We start from the raw sequence: 19,829 nt of genomic DNA, 5'->3' as shown, positions 1-19,829 counted from the left end.
TACAAAGTGTAATTAACTCAATTATTATCAAGCATTACTTACTAATGCTTGCAAAACAGAAATGAAGAAATTGACCCTGGACCACTTCTGCTATTTCCTGCAACATTGACCATACCAGACCCTGGCTGAAATGGTTCTTCAGATGAGAAAACCAACCTGGGGCCAATTCCTTCATTTCCAGATACATTGTACATGCCAGGCCTTCGATGAATTGATTGTGCAGCACAGGGAACTAAGTTTGGGCCACTTCCTCCATTTCCCGGTGTATTGGACTGACCTTGCTGTGGCAGAATCAAGTGTGTATCAGAGGGAATCATGCATGGTTAAGCCACTTCTCTTTTTTCCCGATATACTGCACATACCTAAAGCTGGCTGAATTAATGCTGTATCTGTGCTAACTGAGCTCGGGCCAGGTTCTTTATTTCCTGATACATTGTAGACATCAGGTGTCGGTTGTGTTGAATTAGTAACTGCAGGAATTGATGTCAAGTGTATTCCATCATTTTCGGGGACATTGTATAGACCAGGTGCCATCTCAACTGCTTGTGCTGAAGAAACTTGCTTTAGACCACTACTTTTATTTTCAGAAAAATCATGGAGAACAGGTGCTGGCTGAAGTAGCTGTGTAGATGAGCTTGCCTGCTTCACAACAAAGGCATCCTGTTGGATTTTTCTCTATATTCTCCTCATATCGTAGTCTCTTCTGGTGAATTTGTTTGACAAGGTATCCCATGCTTTATTAAAAAGCTTATGTACTTCCTGCGACCTGATCAGCTTGTTATCTTTAGCCAGTTTCACGTACTGCTGCTTCATTGTCTTTATATCTGCTGAACTATCAACGCCAAGGACACTATACCAGTCAACTTCCTCATCTGCAGGGGAGACTTGCACAGTAATGTTACCTAGAAACCTTAAAAGTCTGTTGAGGTTTGGAAACCTATTTTGCTCCTTAATAGCAAATTCGATGGCCCCTTATACATCGTTTTCCTGCAGTCTTCTGTCCAAATATTGTCTTGCGCTCTTATCATCCAATTAAACAGAGTCCATTGTAACGAGGTTCGGGCTCTATTTGGTAATGTGCTTGCCTCGTCAAAAATCCTTGTCAATGATGCAACCTCTGATACTTTAAGAGAAAGAAGTTCAAGTAAGCAACAAGATATAGTATGAGATTATTAGCAAGCATTACTTACTAATGCTTGCGAAACAATTTCTAGCATATAATACCGCGAAACAATTTCTAACATATTTCTAGCATATCATGAAAAAAAAATTAAAACTGTGGGGTGCAAAGTGTAAACCTCACATCTGTTAACTTTAATGGTCAATTAAACGGAGAGTGGTCAAAATTAATAGTTTGGTTATATAAAGATGTAGGAGGGAACTATAGAAATACATCATGACGAACCTAGCATTTGAAAAGAAGTGTCCTATAAATGCATCCACAAATAAGGACATCTTTTTTTTTTTTTGGGAAAACAGAAGCCAGGTCCAGTCTGGGGTATTAATATTTTTAAGTATATAAATAAGAAAATTAATAAGTGAATGTGATTAAGAGTGCATACCATAGGTGTTTTGTGCACTCATCCTTGAAGTTGCATTTTCCTTTAGCAGAAGTGGTCACATTACCACATAACTCCCTTGTCTGGAGCATCTTCACCGTTGCTAGTTCTGATCCTTGATATGAGTTTCCCTGTAAGGTATGTAGAGAATACAAATTTGCTTTAAGAGGTAGGAGGAAGAAGGTGCATATACTCCCAACCTAAATACATACTCAATTGCTAAAGAAACATGCAATGGATACAAAAATAATTTACAAAGTAAAAGATATACTGTAATACAATCACAACAGCAAAGCACGTACTACTTCCAAAACTTTTCCAACCTTACCAGTTACCACACATTCAAATAAAAGTCTTGAATGGGTGGAGACCAACATTTAGCTAGAGACTCACAAACCAATCCACAATTCTTAAATTCAATATGGGCAAAAGCTAAGATTCATTATTCTTACATATAATTTACAATCAATAAGTAATTTTGAACAATAATTTCAAAAAAAATGAATGAAATTTATGTGTTTAGGCTCAATTAAACCAGAGGAAGATACTGTGATTCTTGTGGGCTCCATGATATAAATCCCGACACAAAGATTGGAATGAGAAAATTTGAGTTTGTGAGAGACCTTGTGGTATTCTTGGGAAAATGGAGAAAATTAGAGGCTGCTATAATTTTTAGGGTATTTTAAATGGCGAGCGGGAGAGGGGTTTAGTCCAGAAGATCTTGCAATTTTAGGGTTTTTAGAGCGCTAGTGTGAAAGCGGGCTTTGTCTAAAAGATTATGGAAACATATATAATATAATATGTATTGAACAATTCATACTCTCCTACTAATATTTTACTAAAATATATTTAAATTTTATCTTATCTATTAGATTAAATTTAAATTTTCTTCTTCTCTCTTTATATATGTAATTATTTATCTAGAGAAAGTAGACACTTTCAATAAAAATTTGACTTTTGACCGTGATGACTTAGACCTAATTCATATTTTCTATAATATATTATTTTTACTAACAAAATATTAATGATGCTAAATAAAATTTTAACAATATTGAACATTAACCTAATTACGACTTAAGCATATTCCATCAATTAAGTTGTATCCATACTACCAAATCTACTAACTAAGAGCACTCCTAATCTATTCTCCGATCCAAAAAACTTCTACAATTTCAAAACATATTCATTAAAAGAAATCGGTAGATCTAATAAATCAAAACAAATGAATAACAATCATTATACTGTCTTACAATTTTCATCAAAACAATAAAATTGGATAATCTATTCACAATTATCCATATATGAAATGAAATGAATGAATACATGATTATCAAAATAGACAAAATTCGAGATATAACGTACCAATAAATATTTAGCGAGTTTAATCATGATAGAACCCATGTCACACACGAACACAATGATCAAAATCAGGAGGTGAGTAGACATAGAGATATATATATCAATGAGATGACTATAGTAAATAATGTTTTGTGCAAAATGAAACTAAAGAACAACGAAGATGGTGCGCAGGGCTTGTGGTGGCTAGAACTTTTGACAAGAACATGGAGGATTGTGCGGAGGACTAGTTGTGGCTAGGGATTTTGACTATATAATATTATAATACCCGATATATATTGTTCATTCATTGGGTCGTCTATATATGTGAATTGGGCCTAATGTATACGGGTTTGGATGGGGTTTGGTCCTCAAACTATGACCACTAGATTCACTAACTATTATATATTTCTGTGTTTATAATCGATATATTAATCTCTTATGATTGTAAAATGAAATTTTATGGCATGTCAAAATAATTATTTCCAATTTATAAATTTTACTATGCTTTTATTTTAAGAATCATATAAGCAAGATGTTGTTGGTATGGATGAGCGTGGTTTGGTTCGATTTCGACCAGAAACCAAATCATAACCAAATTTATTCGGTTTCAAAAATCAAAAACCAAAATCAAACCATACACCGTTGGTGTGATTTCCGTTTTTATTTATGGTTTCGGTTTTAAACCAAACTAAAAATTTCTTTGTTATCTTTTTGATATTAGATGCATGTTAGAATTTACAAGAAAGTAATGGGTAAGGAATCAATATTTCATCACAAGGTATTCAAAACCACTATAATACACTACCATCATACATGTACTAGTCCAAGTACCAAAAAAGTATTCATAAATAGCATTCACAAAGTGAGAGGATTGTCTGCTAGCAAAACACAACATCTTCTTGTTGACTGTGCTACACAAACAAAGACTCTTAAAGAGTATACTAATTGATCACTATAACATAATCGGGTATTTACGATGGAAATTGAGCTTTAAATTCGTCGTAAGTTTCTAATTTACGACCAGAAAAATTCCGTCTCTGTCGTGGCCATTAACACCTGCTTGATCAAAATTTAAGATTAATTTAATCAAGGTCCATTACCAATGTTTAACTAGAGCGCATGAATATAGGTATACAACAATAGTAAGTCCTATTAAAATAAAACAATCCGTCGTAAGTTCAGACGCATAGGTGATCTGATGCAAGTTATCCGTAGTAAATGGCTCTGCTTGTTGTAGTGACTACGCGCAAAGGTGATCTGTCGCAAGTTATCCATCGTAAATGGCCCTGTTTATTGGAGTGACTGCTATTGTTCCCCCCCCCCCCCACACACACACATATATATATATATATATATATGGGAGAGCATGGACAGACATCTGGAACACCCCTACCCCGACATCATCAAAATTGCACGTCGTTGGCATAATCAGTAGGAAACATGATTTCGTCCATTTTATTGTTTATTATTTTGAAAATTGAAACTAATCGAAAATTTTCATAAACTCTATCTATAAAATTTATAATTGATTAATTTTATTAGAATATGATAATAAATTTAAATGTTTTAAAAATCTTGTTATAATTATAATATGGTCAAACTATCCAGATGTTTGGTCAAAGTGGACTAAGATGATTTATGGTCTAAATATAGAGGTGACCAAATAATTTGGACCATTGGTTGTGAATGGAATTTATATCAAAAGTCTGACTTAAATGTTGTTAAATATGGATGACATGGATTGCTAGCTTGGCCTCGGATGGTCAAACTAGTATCCACCTAACCAAAAAGTTGAGGGATAACTTAAAATAATTTAGTCTCTTTTTGTCAAAAGAAATAATTTAGTCACTTTTAAGTTTTAAATGACCGAATGTGTTTGTCTCGTTATTGTTTTATCGTTTTCAACTCTTAAATGTCATTAAATGTAAGTTATGATCTTTTTTGTAGTATTATTAGATGTTGGACATATAGAGGGGGTGTTTGAGCACCATGTGGCTTCTTTTGACAAAAAGCCAACTTCTTCTTTTCGGAAACTATTTGAGTAGATAAAAAGAGCTAGCTTCTTATTTTTTGAAAACTATATGCGTGAGTGAGAAAGCGAGAGTGCTTATTCTCGGTATAAGCTCAGGAAGCTAGATTTCTCTATTATTTATTATCTTGCTTCTTCTCTTTTCATCTATCCATTGTCATTTTAAAATAATTAAATTTAAAGTACACTTGTCAACTACTATAAAAACTTGTTCATTATATATAGTGTACACTTTTCTATACGTCTCCATTATCAATCATTAACTTTCTAAAAAGTATGAAAGTTAACCTTCCACAATCTATCATGACTAAATATTTCAATTAATTTTGCACAACCTATTGCCGATAACCTATTGCCGATGATCAATCTGATTCTCTATTTTGACGAAAATTATCACCATGTCAAACTGTATAGACCATTGGGTGAACCAACCCATGCTTCTCCAAAGTAAGAATGCTGATTATATATGTTGGCCATCCTTGTGCAATTGTCTGCCAATTAATGTCAGGAAAAAGTTATATGGCTATTATTGAATCAAAGAGTTCAGAGTCTATACCTACTTCAAGCAGAACATATTGCATAATAATATATTTACACTGTATTGCTGGGAGCACATATATAGTCTCCACTAGAAAGTTATCATTATAGAGTTGAACTCATTAATGTCATTAAATATTTGAAATTATTTCAAATTTAACCTAATAATATGCAAGTGATAACTACATGTCCAACTGGGCATGAATTTTAGAAATAATAATTGTGCCTCAAGAGATATCCATGATAGTTAGGAAGTTAAAGTGATTGTATGTTCTAAGTGAGCTATACCTTTGGATTTTCCCCAGCAGAATTGTGAGGGTGTAAAATCCATAAACAACTTCTCAAATAGTAGTTCTCCGGACTTGATGCTCCAGAGCCGCACCTTCTTGTCTATTCCACCTATTTTCATTTATATATAAGTAAGCTATTGTTTTAATGGCTAAATTTATGTAATAAGAAAGGAGCGCTTCAAACTGTGACCTGTCATGATAAATTTCTCTGATGGGTCCACTACATGCTGAATTCTAGTATGTAATCTTGCATTCCCTTCATATGAGAGTACAGCCCCTCTATTAACCATTCTATGGTCATAAAGCTTGATCTGCATTAAGTAAACATGTAATGACTACTGTGACAAGGTACAAAGCAAGCATTTTCCACCCAAGATATCAAATGCAATAGCAATATATTTTGGACATAAGAAGTTACTACAGGCAAATAATTTCATTTGTAATAGTTTATTTTTTTTGGGGTGAGGAGGATAAGTGATCATATCTTTAGCTTGTTTACAACTATGTACATATATATATAGAATATTTCATTTCCACACAGAGGTGTGGCACTTAAATTGAATCATATTGTTGTGGAATAAAAATTAGGATGATCAATTAGTTGTTAAGGTTTTGAGTAGTGTGCGTGCTATAATGACTGCTCTTGTTTGTGGGGACTAGGCCTCACTGTTTACAAGATGACTACGCATCTCAAGGGTTGAAAATCAAGCCAGAGACATAGTTATAGTTGTAGGATATTGTTTGTTCTTATAGGGTTAGAGAGCCTTAGATATCAAGTTTAGGTTTTCTCTATAGGAAAACCTCTACCTTAAAAATTCTATAAGCGTTCTTGCAGGAATTAGTTTCCTTGTTGGTGGCTCGGAATCCACATCTTTTGGTAGTAGACTTTTCCAGAGCTAAGCTATTAGATATTTACAAATTTTGGATCTACACTTTTTGTGTGTGACGGCACTAAATAAGTAGAACCCTATAACGAATTTGGAAAAGAACTTACACATCCATCCAATGAGCTCGCCAAAAAATAGTACTCGTTATGCTGCTTAAGTGATGTCAAGCTACAATTTAAACCAAATCCATGGGTTGTAATTAGTATATATGGGTAATAGGAAATGTGAATGCACCATATGTGGTTGCATATGCAAATGAAATAAGCGGCAAAACATCAACATACCATGTAATAGACGAAGATGTTGATATTGTGCCATTTGAATATATATTCCCATGAAGCTTCATAATGTCACGTTCAACCAAATGTTATATAAAAATAGACAAATAAAAATTACATGAGTTAGAAAATGTAAATTTTAATTCCTTAAACCATCATGTGAATTTACATGCGTGTTAAAGTGGGAAGCATACCTTAAACCATCGTTTCTTACTATCTAATTGACTATTGCCATAATCCAAGAGAATACTGTGTGCAGGCAGCAGCAGAGCATTGCTTTCTGGCCTCTGCCGAATATCAACAGACAAAATTGTTCCGTCTACCAGTCCGCATAATCCAATATTCTCCTATAAAAAAACAAATTCAGTACTCAGAAAATCAAATTTGAAAGAAAGTAACTGTTATTACTTATTAATATGTTATAATATTAATATTTCCTAATTATCATAGAACTGCTGTGATGCTAACCTAACAAGAAAGCAAAGGTTTGTGTTTGTGTGTTTTTTTTATTGGTGAGTGCTTAATCTATTGCAATATCTGTACTTTGATGTCATTGTTGCTTGCTCGTAAAAGATTCTCAAATATTTATAAAGCATTCTCATAAGAGATATATATATTAGCAAATCATATAATGCACAGCAAAGGGAAATCAAAATCCATGTATAAAAGATAGATAAATCATCACTTTCATAATTATGTTTAACTTGTCCAACTTCGAGTCCAATATAATATAGAGCTGCCTGGAAAATAAGATTTTGCAGGTTGTTACCGAGTTATCCAGTTGTACTGAATTAACATCGCTCTTGAAATGACAAGCCCATGACACTGATCCAGTTTCAATATGCACTAATGCCACTCCGCCGTTGGTGCCTACACCACCAAAAAGGTAAGGTTTAATTTGGGAAAAAGAATTAGGAGGAACAATACTACATATCTTTATCTGTATATATAAAAATGAGTTTAAGAAGCTATGAACTTGCCAATTAATGCTCGACTTCCATTAAAGTTACAATCTGCAGTCCAGATATAACTCGTACATGAGGCTATCTCTCCCAAATTAATTCCAACTGGATTTGGTGAATGGAGCACTAACGGGTCGCTGAGGCTAAGCACATAAACAGATCCACCGGAAGTTATCCTGTTAATTTCCTACTGTCAAGGATTGAATCATTGCCTAATTCTTATCATTTGACAATTACACATGACCTCTCCATGTGAACCGACAGTGATTATTAGTACAAATATTACATCTGAAAAATGTTTCTGTATTAATCCCAAGTGATTGCCAATCTTCACCCATATGCATAATAATAATTCAACTCCCCATCCCAAGTGATTGTCTACATGAAACTCAACTAACAGTAACATCAAATTAATTACATAATGCAGAAAATATGCATGATGTTTTTTCTTTTCAATTTTGGCATGAAACCCAAAAAAATTAACATTTTCTCAAAGTATCCTTATATATTAATTCTTCTCTTGGCAACAACAGTCATGGTTTCAGGCTTAGTAGAGGCGTGTGATTTAATATTAACTTTAATAGAATTGACAATCATCAAAAAATATATTTACGTCCTTGCACACACATAAAGGATACAAGAACTTGTGTTGGCCAGTATTTCCGAGCTTCTTTATGCATCCTATAGGTAATGGTAAAATAAATGAAGCTCCCTCAAGTGTCCGCAGAGATACAGGCGTCTGTGTCGTCTCTTCATGGATATGAAAACTGCAAAAAAACATAATTCGAAAAAGTAAGAATATGCAATGATCAGGAATACAACATGTATGGCAGATGGTCCAATTACATAATATATATAAGATAGCAATAATTTAACAACTGTATTGAAAGCAAAAAGTTTAGTTTATTAAACCATAATTACATTTTATAAGTGAATGTGGGTAGTGTTTAAAATAAGATTATGCAAAGAGAAGAAACTAACTTCGTTCGCGTTTGTAAATGTGACCGATTGTGGCCGTTTTTATTTTCTAATATCTTAAATTATATATGGCGGAAAATTCTCACTTAGTACGAATAAGAAAATGCGAGTATGTTTAGTATTTTTTATGAGTGACCATGATTAGTGGCAACATTAGTAGGTAAATGTCACGGATATCAGTTACTTCGAAAAGTGACTATATTCGGTCGTTAGTGTCCAGAACTTTGTGACTGCATTCAATAGACTTTGTTTTTGGTGTTACAGTTTAGTAAGTTGACATTAAAATGACTGCGCTTGGTCATATTTAGTGACGGTCACTTTTATCCGCTCACTTTTAACCCTATATTCTAAGTAGTGCTTGTTCTCTAAAATCTTTGATATTAATAATTTCATTCAGAAATAGGTTGATACAATATAAATAATTACAAGATAACATATTCACTAGATAACATATTCACTGAACTAGTATAATTTAACTCTGAATTATCTGGGAATTTGTAAATTATATTCATACTGAGGATTCATGTATATATCATATGCATCAGATTCATGTACAGAACTTGAACAAGATTTCAAGAAAAATCTAGCATAAATACTCACTCCAACAAGTATTACCTGAGAGAACCATGGAAATCACCCGATATTAGAAGGTCAGTTCTAATATCCCCATATGGCATATTAACAACAATATCAGCTTGCTCGAAGGTCCATGAAAAAATATTCTCTGTCATACTATACCTCCAAATCTGATGTATCAAACAAACAGAACATTTTAACTTTAATCGTAGATATGGTAACAAGGCCCAGTAATTGTAAACTTTATGTTAATAATGAAGTAACATATATAAAAATGACCTATTGCTATTTGCTAATAATGCCTTTAATTCAAATTTCAAATTTCAAACGCATGTCTTTGTCAAATTTCATTGCACCACACATTAACAATAAAATGTTACCGTTACTGTTTGAAGGTAATTTCCAACACACATATATATAGGTCTACTGGTAGTAGTTTGGTGAGGAGTTATCCTCGGAAAATTAGATAAAAAAAACAACATGGAACCTATGCTGTTAAGGCATTAGGAAAAATTACTGTATAACAGCATACACATCTAACAGACTTGAGATTGTTCTTGCTACAAGTTAAAGTTTCAGTAGAAATTTTTTTTACCGAAATTCATAACCAGGTTTCTCCCACCGGATACAAGCACAATTAGAGGCATGACTATGACTAAACAAATTAAAAATATATATATGTGCTTGTGAATATAAGAGCATACCGCAGGTTCTGACACTACTCTGTTTATGTATTCCTCCTTAAAGTTGTATTTCCCTTTCACAGAAGTGGTGATATTACCACATAGCTCTCTTGTCTGAACCATTTTAACGGCTGCTACTCCTAATCCTTTATATGCTTTTGCCTGTGAGGAAGAGGCAAAAATTAGCTTTACGACGCAGGAGAGCATTTGCTCCCCAATGGAAATACAAACTACATTGTGACGGAAAGAGAAATGATAAATAAACAAATAACAAGGCATAATATATTCTCCAACAAGTTTCTTAAAACTTAATTTGTAAAAAAAAGATACCTGAGTGACTGCTATTTTATGTTATAGGTAGACTAGTGAAGCAACAATACAGTAGTTTCAACAAGTTCACACACATTCACATAACACTGAGATAAGAATACGATTGAAAAATAATAAGGATAATTTTTACCTTGTTTTCGCTCAATGGCCTATCACATGAAAAAAAATATTATATGACTAGTTGGTCACTCAACTGACAAACAATTTACAAGTGGGCCGGGTCACTAAAACTGAAAAACTTGTACGTATATGCGTAACTAGACCTAAAAAAGTTTGCACTTTATTAAGTTGTTATTAGTTTTGTGATAAAAAAAAAAAGAAAAAAGTTGTTATTAGTTTAGTGAGTTGAATTCAAACTTCTTTGATGACTTAGTGGCAAGTTGGATACTGCTAGTGGCGTGACCATAAAAACATGACATTGTACCATTAAGTTCTAAATTATAATTTATTTATTAAGAAAATCTTAAAAATTCATTATCTCATTAAATTCTAACATATATAGCTTTCCCCCTGGTAAATTACTAATTAACCAAGAGATGGTGGTGGCTGCACCCAAATATAAACTTTTTATATACTGTGCAACATCTTCTCTTTCATCATCATCATCTCATAACTTCCAACTTTTTACTACTAACATTGCTTTTTTTTATTTAGGTTAATAGGCTAAAACATAATCGAACTGACCCAAAACTTGAAATTGGGTTACTGAACTCAAAAAGCTTACATTTACATAATTCAAGAAAATAAAACTTGCATTTAGGTGACGGTCGTTAACATAAATAACAGAATAAAAACTGAACTTGCAACTTATAAAACTCAACTCAATCTCACTTATGAAGCCGTATCCAGACTACCAAATCCTACTAATTAAGAGCACTCATAATCTATTCTCCGACTAAAAAGAACTTTTACATTAAAAGAGATCGGTAGATCTAATTATAAATCAAAAACAAATGATAAACAATCATTTTATAGCCTTACAATTTTCATCAAAACAATTAGATTGGATAATCTACGCACAATTATCCATATATGAAATGAAATTAATGAATATATCATTATCAAAACATGAAAATTTGAGATATAACTTACCAATAAATATTTAGCGAGTTTAATCACGATAGAATCCATGTTACACACGAACACGATGATCAAAATCACAAGTGGGAGGTGAGTAGACATAGAGACATATATCAATAAGACGACTATCCTCAAAAATGTATGGAGCAAAATGAAGCTAAAGAACAACGAAGATTGTGCGCAGGGCTTGCCGTGGCTAGAAATTTTAAAAAGAAAATTGAGGATTGTGCCGATGACTAATTGTGACTAGGGATTTTGACTTCATATGATAATACCCGGCATATATTGTTCATTCACTGGGCCGTCTATATTTGTGAATTGGGCCTAATGTATATGGCCGGGGTTGGGTCTCAACACTAGATTCACTAACTATTAGTCTATTATGTGTGGGTATATTTATAATCCGATATTTTATAATTGTAAATTGAAATTTTATGCCACGTCAAAATAATTATTTCCAATTTATAAATTATCACAATTCTTTTATGTTAGAAATCATATATGCAAGATGTTACCGTTGGTGCTTGTGTTCCCCATTATAATGTAGATATGATGGTGGACTAGGTAGGTTACTCCAATTACACACTATTTTGCAATAATTGTACAAATTTCTATTAATTATCAAGCATTAATCACTCAATAAAGGACAACTTTAATGAAAAGCGATACAAGATAAAATAGATCAATATTAGCAAACAAATGAATCAATCAAAAATGACAACTTGAATATGATATGATACAATTTTAAAAAGAGAAAATTGAACATTAATTTTGTTTGAGTCAAATATAACTACTAGCTAGAAAAGGGCCGTTCGAAATCTTGAACGATACAATTTATTACTTAGTCAGCTTGTTATACCGAAAAAACATCATTTTCACAATGATAAACCAATAACTATGATCCGGTTCCAACAATAATACAACTCCAATGTCTGGCTCTTAACAACAATTAATTAAGAATTAACCACAAAACATATAATGAAAACTAAATTATTTTTAGTATATAATTTGCTTTCTAACCTGGTTGTATCGACCGTCGGGGGTTTGTCTCGACTACATTACATTGTGGTTAATGAAAGTACTTTTGTTTTTTACCACATATCATCTCATAACGAATAAAATTATATATGAATGCACTTTGTGATTGAGTTCTATAAAGATATATTACTGTGTAAATAGATGAATGATGTTTATATAGTTAAAAGTGGTGATTTGTGCTAGTATATCATCAAATAATATAAACAAACTGCCCAAAAATATGAATGTAAGATCACTATCAAAACTTTTGTAAAAGAAAAATCACCATTTCTTTTTGATAATTGGTTAAAATGTCGATAATTTGTTTATATGCCTTTGGTATTTGCAAGTGACTCATGATGCGCAAATTTTAAACGTTATAACCATGTAACTAGAGGATTATTCAACAGAAAAATCTTGTATGGGGTTACTAAACCCAAGAAAGCATACACTTAAAATATTTTATTGGTTCATTCAACCCTGCAAACTTTCATAGTTTGAAGACTTAGTTTGCAAGTTGGGTGTCAGTCTGTCAATCACAACAATAATCATGTTGCAATTGCAAACACATTTTGGATAAGTATGCCATTCTGACAATAAATTTTCAATTGGGAACCTGTAAATAATTTGCAGCAAATATGGAAAGTCAAGTAGTCTCTTAATAAATTACCAAATCTACAGTTTGCAAATTGGATCAATGTATGCCCTACGGGTATTGTGTGATTAGTCATCCCTGGGGCTTAAAATACCGAGCACTCTTCATCAAAACACTATCTAGTATCTAGAATATGGCTCGATCGTTTCACATATATGGTTTTTGAGTGGTACCCTTAATCATAGAGATTTTGGCTTTACTAAACTAACCAATTGAACATGATAAAACCCCATTAGACAATATTTTCAGTTGAAAAATGAGGGCCTTCTCTAAAGTAAAACATAAAAGCACAAATATTAGTCAACATTTTCTATCTAACAAGGCCTATTTAAAGTGCGTAAAAAGCCCCATTCATATATAAAAGTGCCAAACTAAAACCCCATTCTTATATAGGCTCTGTTTGGAAATTAGCGGTTAGCGGATTGAATTAGATGGTTTGACTAGCTGATTGAAATAGATGTTTTGACTACCGGATTGAATTAGCGGTTTGTTGTAAAACTGTTTGGTAAATAGCTGTTTGATGAGCTTTTTGTGACACATACCCAAACCGCTAACCCAAAAAGCTCCTCAAAGTAGCTTTTTCAAAATTAGCTTTTTGGATCCAAACCTCTATTTCAATCCGCTAACTACCAAACATCAATTTTAGCGGATTCTAGTGGTCAAACTTCTAAATCATCTCAAATCTCTAATTTTACCCCAAACCTCTAATTTCCAAACAGGGCCCTAGAAAAGATAACTTATTATCACCTGATCTCAACTCATCTTACTAGAAAAGTTCATGAATTAGTTCAACTTTTGACGCCTAAACAAAACCCCATATTTATATAGATAGGATAACTTAAAATCACATGATCTCAAAACATTAAAGAAATTAGTTCAACTTTTAATGTGCAAATAATATAGAAACTTGGTACTGGAAAAGAATTAATAAATTAAAAATTAAAAGAAATTACATAGTTACGGGAGACAACAAAAATGAATATTAGAAAACAAAGCGAAACAAAAATATAAATTGGTAAAAAAATGAAAAATTTACCTGTTGAGGTTGTGATGAACAAGAGGAGGAAGGTACACTAATTCTTGTTGGATGCATAGTGAAATGGGTGACAATTTTGGTTTAGAATGAGAAAATTTGTGTTTCTGTGAGACCTTGGATGCTGCAGAGGGGAGACTGATGAAAATTTTAGGAGAGGCGATACATTTAAGGGCTTTTAGACAGCGATAGGCTTTAAACACTCAGAGAGGAAGAGAGAAATTAGTCCCTGAGTTTTTTTAGTATTTTTAGTGGGATACACTGCATTGTGAACTATTTATCATCCCTGAGTGTTTTTAGTGGGGTACACTGCATTACACTGCATTGTGAACTATTTATTTTTATTGAGCGCTAGCCTACATTTTAAATGTAAAAAGATTTCATCTTATTTAATTTTATTTCTTTTAGTCTCTATATATATAACTAATTATACAAAAAGTAATAAATACTTATAATATTATATGTTATAAATATTCTGTCCGAGTATAACTAATGCATTTTCAAGTCTTTAGTAAATAATGCCCTAGGATAATATATTGACTTTTAAAACTCGGATATAATTATTGTTTTATAATAATGTATTATTATTTTATTTTTGTAAATACATAATTACTAGTTTAATAATAGATGTTAATAATTGCCTATAATTTAGTATTTTATATTTGATCATGAGAGATTGAATCCTTGTCCATTTTTTTATATTTCAACGAATAAAAATATGTTTTTCATTTGGCTAATTAAAATTTGTAAGAAATATAATTGAGTCACCTAAATATTTATAATTTTGATAAATTATTATTTATAATATAATTTAGTCCATGGTACTAAATAATTAAAATTCATACATTTATCTATAATTTATCTAGTTTACATATTCTCGGTTCCTATTATATAGTTAGGCTATTTAATAATATATTATATGAAAGTTAAGCGAGTCAACTAGCTATTTAAAATTTTTCGCTAACTTTTATCAAGTCATAGAAAATTTAAATATTTCATAAAATTTATTTGTTAAATATATAGTATCACGGGGTTATTTGTCAAAGAACTGCAATTTTGTTTAACAAGCATCACCACCTCATATAATAATAAAACTTAGAGTGTTGATTTGATTATATATGTGGCCCATGTTGGGCTCTATATTGACCGGAAACCGTCGTTAGTTATAATATTTAATTACGGCAAAAATATAATCGTTAGTTACAGTTGCGACAGAAATATCATCATTACTCTTGTCTGGGCACACATTATATTTTTTTTTTTGCGACTAGAATTTTATAACTTCTAATTTCACAATAGTATGAGTGATATTACGATGAAACAACCGTTGCAAGTTGTAGAGTTGATTTCTTAATTTGTTTTATCTTGTATTTATATAATAACATAGGCTCGCCTATTATTTGTATATATGATGGAAAAATTTTCGTATTTATTTTTGCATATTTTTAAAAAACGACGCTTATGTACTCGTCGTAAGTTAAACGGATTTGGATTTGCAATTTATAGCTTCTGAAGTTCCTTGTCATTATTCTCGCATACCAAATTATATGTATATAATATAAACCTGCCCCAAAACGGTTCAAAGATAGGGACATCATACGATGGCTATTTTTCAACAGATATATTAAACTTGTAACGCTTAATTTACAACGAACGCATCTCTAACCTACGACATTTCAAAGATAGGGACATTATACGATGGCTATCTTTCAACAGATATATTAAACTTGTGACGCTTAATTTATGACGGACTCAGATTTGTAAAAAAAAACTATCTTGCGACGACTATATCTTACGACTGAATATATTAATTTTAATTTAATGTACAGATATGCACAAAAAGAAAAAAAATTGGTGTAATTATAGAAACAGATATCCACAATGATTAAAACCTTAAACCAGCAAAGCACGAATATGGACCAAAAAGAAAATATCATTAACCATTTCTCACTCAAACAAAGCATATATTGAATCACACATTTACAGCCGGAACCTCAGAATTTGGACTTTCTAATAAATTGCTAATTATTAAAAGCAGAGAATGAAAACAAAATGTATGGAGTGATGTAAAATAATTACCTGTTTAGGTTCCAAAACGAAAGGAGATTTGGAAGATTCTGTATTTATGGTGGACCCCATATCAAATTCTGTGAAACTTTCTATATCACTGTGTTGTAGATGTACGTAGACACACAACACAGATCTGTAGATAAGCAAAATTTCTATCGAAAATTCATGTACATATCTAAAAAGATCAAGAAGAATTGCACTTTTGTGTGGGGGGGCTTGCAGTACTACAGATGTTCAGCTGTCTGAAATCTACGGGGGCGATATTTTCTAGGGCTTTGCAAGTTCAGTACGGTGTGTTTTAAACTACTTATGCAGTTATGCCATATAATGCAGCCAATAATTTAACCTAATTACAGTAAAAAAATTCCAGCAGTAATATTAACCCTGTAACATGGGTTACTTTTCTGTGCGGATTACTTTTCTTTACTTGGTGGCTGAGTTCTCTGGGAGGGGATTGACGATTTTATATGATATTTGTGCTTTTTTATAAAAAGTAAATCAAATTAGTCTGTAGAGGATAAATAATTAGCATAAAAGTGTAATAATGTTTTGATACATACTGATTCAGATCAGCCTAATAGATATTAACATGTTATAATACTTAAAATTAATATGAAAATATTATCACTAAAGAATTTTAATTAATTTACAATTTATTTATTATTTCAAAAATCTACCTAAGCTCTTTTGTCTATACTTAATTGGTTTTGTTAACGGAATAGGGTCAGGTTTTAAGAAGATTATACATATTTTTGAGAAAAGTAAAAAAGAAGAACAAGAATATGATGTTACTCGGTTATAATTAATACAAACATTGAAAACTCCGTGAAATAGTGTTTGGGAGTAATTTTAATATTATCAGAATCAATACTTTAGAAAATTTTAAAATATAAAAAATCGGGAGAGATTTAAAAATTGTAAAGAAATGATTTGCATAATGGGATATTGAATTTATCTGCCTTATATTTTGTTCAAGAAATTTCAAACTATTGTTCCAAAATGTTAAAAAAACTTAATTTATGTTTGGACCAAAAACCATGTTATGACATAATTTTAGTCTAGTCTAATACTTTTAACAAGAGCCTAATTATTAGTTTATGTTCACCAAATCCGTTTTCTAAAATGTAAAAACAACAAGTAAATACTTAAGGAAAAGCAATTATAAACATATCTTTCTCACATCAGTTTTCTAAGATTACATTCAACTCACTTGGCATTTTGTAGTTTTTAGATGAAACCATATTTATCTTCTCTCAGACAGCATTTTGTAGTTTTTAGATGAAACCATATTTATCTTCTCTCAGACTTTCTTAACAGAAATATTATTGGTGTATTTTTATTTAGATGTGTATGTTTACATTTATATGGAGAGACAATAAGGTATTGGATGTATTGCAAGTACGATCACATATACATAATATCCAATATGACCATTTTAGACTTTAAGTTTTGGATGTATTGCAAGTAGGATGACATGTGTGCACAATATCCAATGTTTACCGTATATGTAGTTTGACCTTCCAAAAATTAAACATAGAAAAATTCTCACTTTTGTTTTTAATTTTAATGTATGTGTTAATATCGGAGTTGGTTGTGTATTTGATAAAATACTTTTAACCCCAACTTTCTGAAAGTTATCAATAGATGTAAGTGCATCCATCAAGTAATAATGTGAGGAAAATAGGTTTCAAACTAGAAAAATGTTTTTTTTAATTAGGAACTATAAGAATGGTTTGAATACATGAAAAGTATAAATATATAAATGTAGACTTGTTAATTGGTGCACAGGACAATGCTAGTTCTTCAGCTAATTTTTAAAAAAATTCGTATTAAAAATATTAGATAATATATGTTTGAAAAATAGAAAAACATTCATGGTAAATATGAAAAAAATGGAATTGATAAAAACATAAATAATATAATCAAAATTATTTATTCTAATAAAAGAAAAAAATAGTAAATAAATTTGATTAATTTGTGATTAACTTAAATAGAAAAATTATATAGTAGGTGCTGCTATATGATATACAATACTCATATTCATTATATAGTAGCAAGGGGGTCATTGGGTAATAATTAGGGTAGTCATGGTTTTAATAAACTATGAATCATTCAAATATTATTGTTTGAAATAATTAAAAAAAATTACTTGAAAATTCATTCTTAACTTGTGTATATTTTAGATTTGGGGACCGGAGTAAAATTCTAATCTATAATTTTTCCAACTATACACTGTACACATAGTAATACTGTAGTCAATAAACAATTTGTTAGTGAACAACAACATGACATGGAAAAGGAGAACTGCAAAAGCAATATAAAACTTCTGTAATGCCCTTAAATCCAGCATGCATGTCAAGATTACCAATAGATGCATCTCCCATTAAGCCTTCAGTTATTGAGGTAGAAAGAAAACCAATATAAATAACAAAGTATCACCATCTCATAAGGTAGAGACCATGGAGTCCTCCAATCCACGCTTCACCAAAGTTAGAGTGCTGGTTATATATGCTGCCAACCTTTGCACCGTTATCTGTAAATTAATGTCACTCAAAACTAATTTACTTAATAATATGCAAATGAAAGAAATGCACCTTTTTCTAGAAGAGAACTATGCCTCAGGGGTATTGATGATATGTAGGAATTTATCCTGAGTAATTGAGTAATACCTTCTTTTATTCCCCAGCAAAATTGTGAGGGGATACTGTCCATAAACCTCTCCTCAAATAGCAGTTCCCCAGACTTAACGCTCCAAAGTCCCACCTTACCATCTGTTCCACCTATTTTCATTTATATAATCATTAAATAAATATTTTTTAAAGACTAAATTTAAATAACAAGAAAAAATTGCATATCCGTTAAACTGTTACCAGACACGACAAATTTTTCTGAAGGATCAACTGCATGCTGAATGTTGTCATTTAGACCTATATCTCCTCGATAGGAGAGTACTGCCCCTCTCTCAACCATCCTATGGTCATAAAGCTTCATCTGCGGTGAGTAAACATGTCACTGACTGCTAGAACATGCAAGGTACAAAACAAGATTTTGCAACTTATCTAGTGATTCACAAACTTTTCATTTCTTGGTTAATTAATTAGCCAATATACTAGGGTTAAGGTTTAGACATCACATAATAATATATTGAAGTATATGTTGAGTTTAAGAATGCATATAAATTTTCTAATCCAAAACTTAGAATTTCTTTGGGTATGGGTAGGGGTAGGGGTTGGGTTAGGATGGAATGGGATGGGGTAGGTGGGAATTGTAGATTTTGGAGAAAATTTAGGAGAGGCTGGGTTTGCTTAGTCACTTATTTAAAAACGGAGAATTCTAACACATGTCTAATTTGGGTTGTTGGCTGTGAATAATTATGTGGCTTATGGTGATCCACTGTTTCTGTCACTCAGTTTCTATAAGTTTATCTCTTTTTTCTTCTTCATTTTATGATTAATTTACTCTTATTTTTATGTCATCTCTTTACATCTTCATATATATATATATATATATATGACCAAAAAAAATTA

General features: G+C 31.6%; 1 protein-coding gene across 1 annotated transcript; it reads right to left on the bottom strand.

Moving 5' to 3' along the window:
• Positions 1–5,097: 5,097 nt before the first annotated feature.
• Positions 5,098–11,760, bottom strand: LOC108197713 (uncharacterized). The gene is made up of 12 exons (XM_017365407.2): positions 11,540–11,760; positions 10,139–10,279; positions 9,474–9,604; positions 8,519–8,647; positions 7,899–8,056; positions 7,688–7,788; positions 7,113–7,265; positions 6,925–6,980; positions 6,748–6,808; positions 5,944–6,064; positions 5,752–5,862; positions 5,098–5,417 (listed from the first exon to the last, which is right to left on the bottom strand). The coding sequence occupies exons 1-12, from the start codon at positions 11,627–11,629 to the stop codon at positions 5,320–5,322; spliced, it is 1,350 nt and encodes a 449-aa protein (XP_017220896.1). The 5' UTR covers positions 11,630–11,760; the 3' UTR covers positions 5,098–5,319.
• Positions 11,761–19,829: the final 8,069 nt, after the last annotated feature.

Source organism: Daucus carota, chromosome 1 (assembly GCF_001625215.2).
Source record: "Daucus carota subsp. sativus chromosome 1, DH1 v3.0, whole genome shotgun sequence".
Taxonomy (NCBI): domain Eukaryota; kingdom Viridiplantae; phylum Streptophyta; class Magnoliopsida; order Apiales; family Apiaceae; genus Daucus; species Daucus carota.
This window is presented reverse-complemented; position numbering and strand designations above follow the sequence as displayed.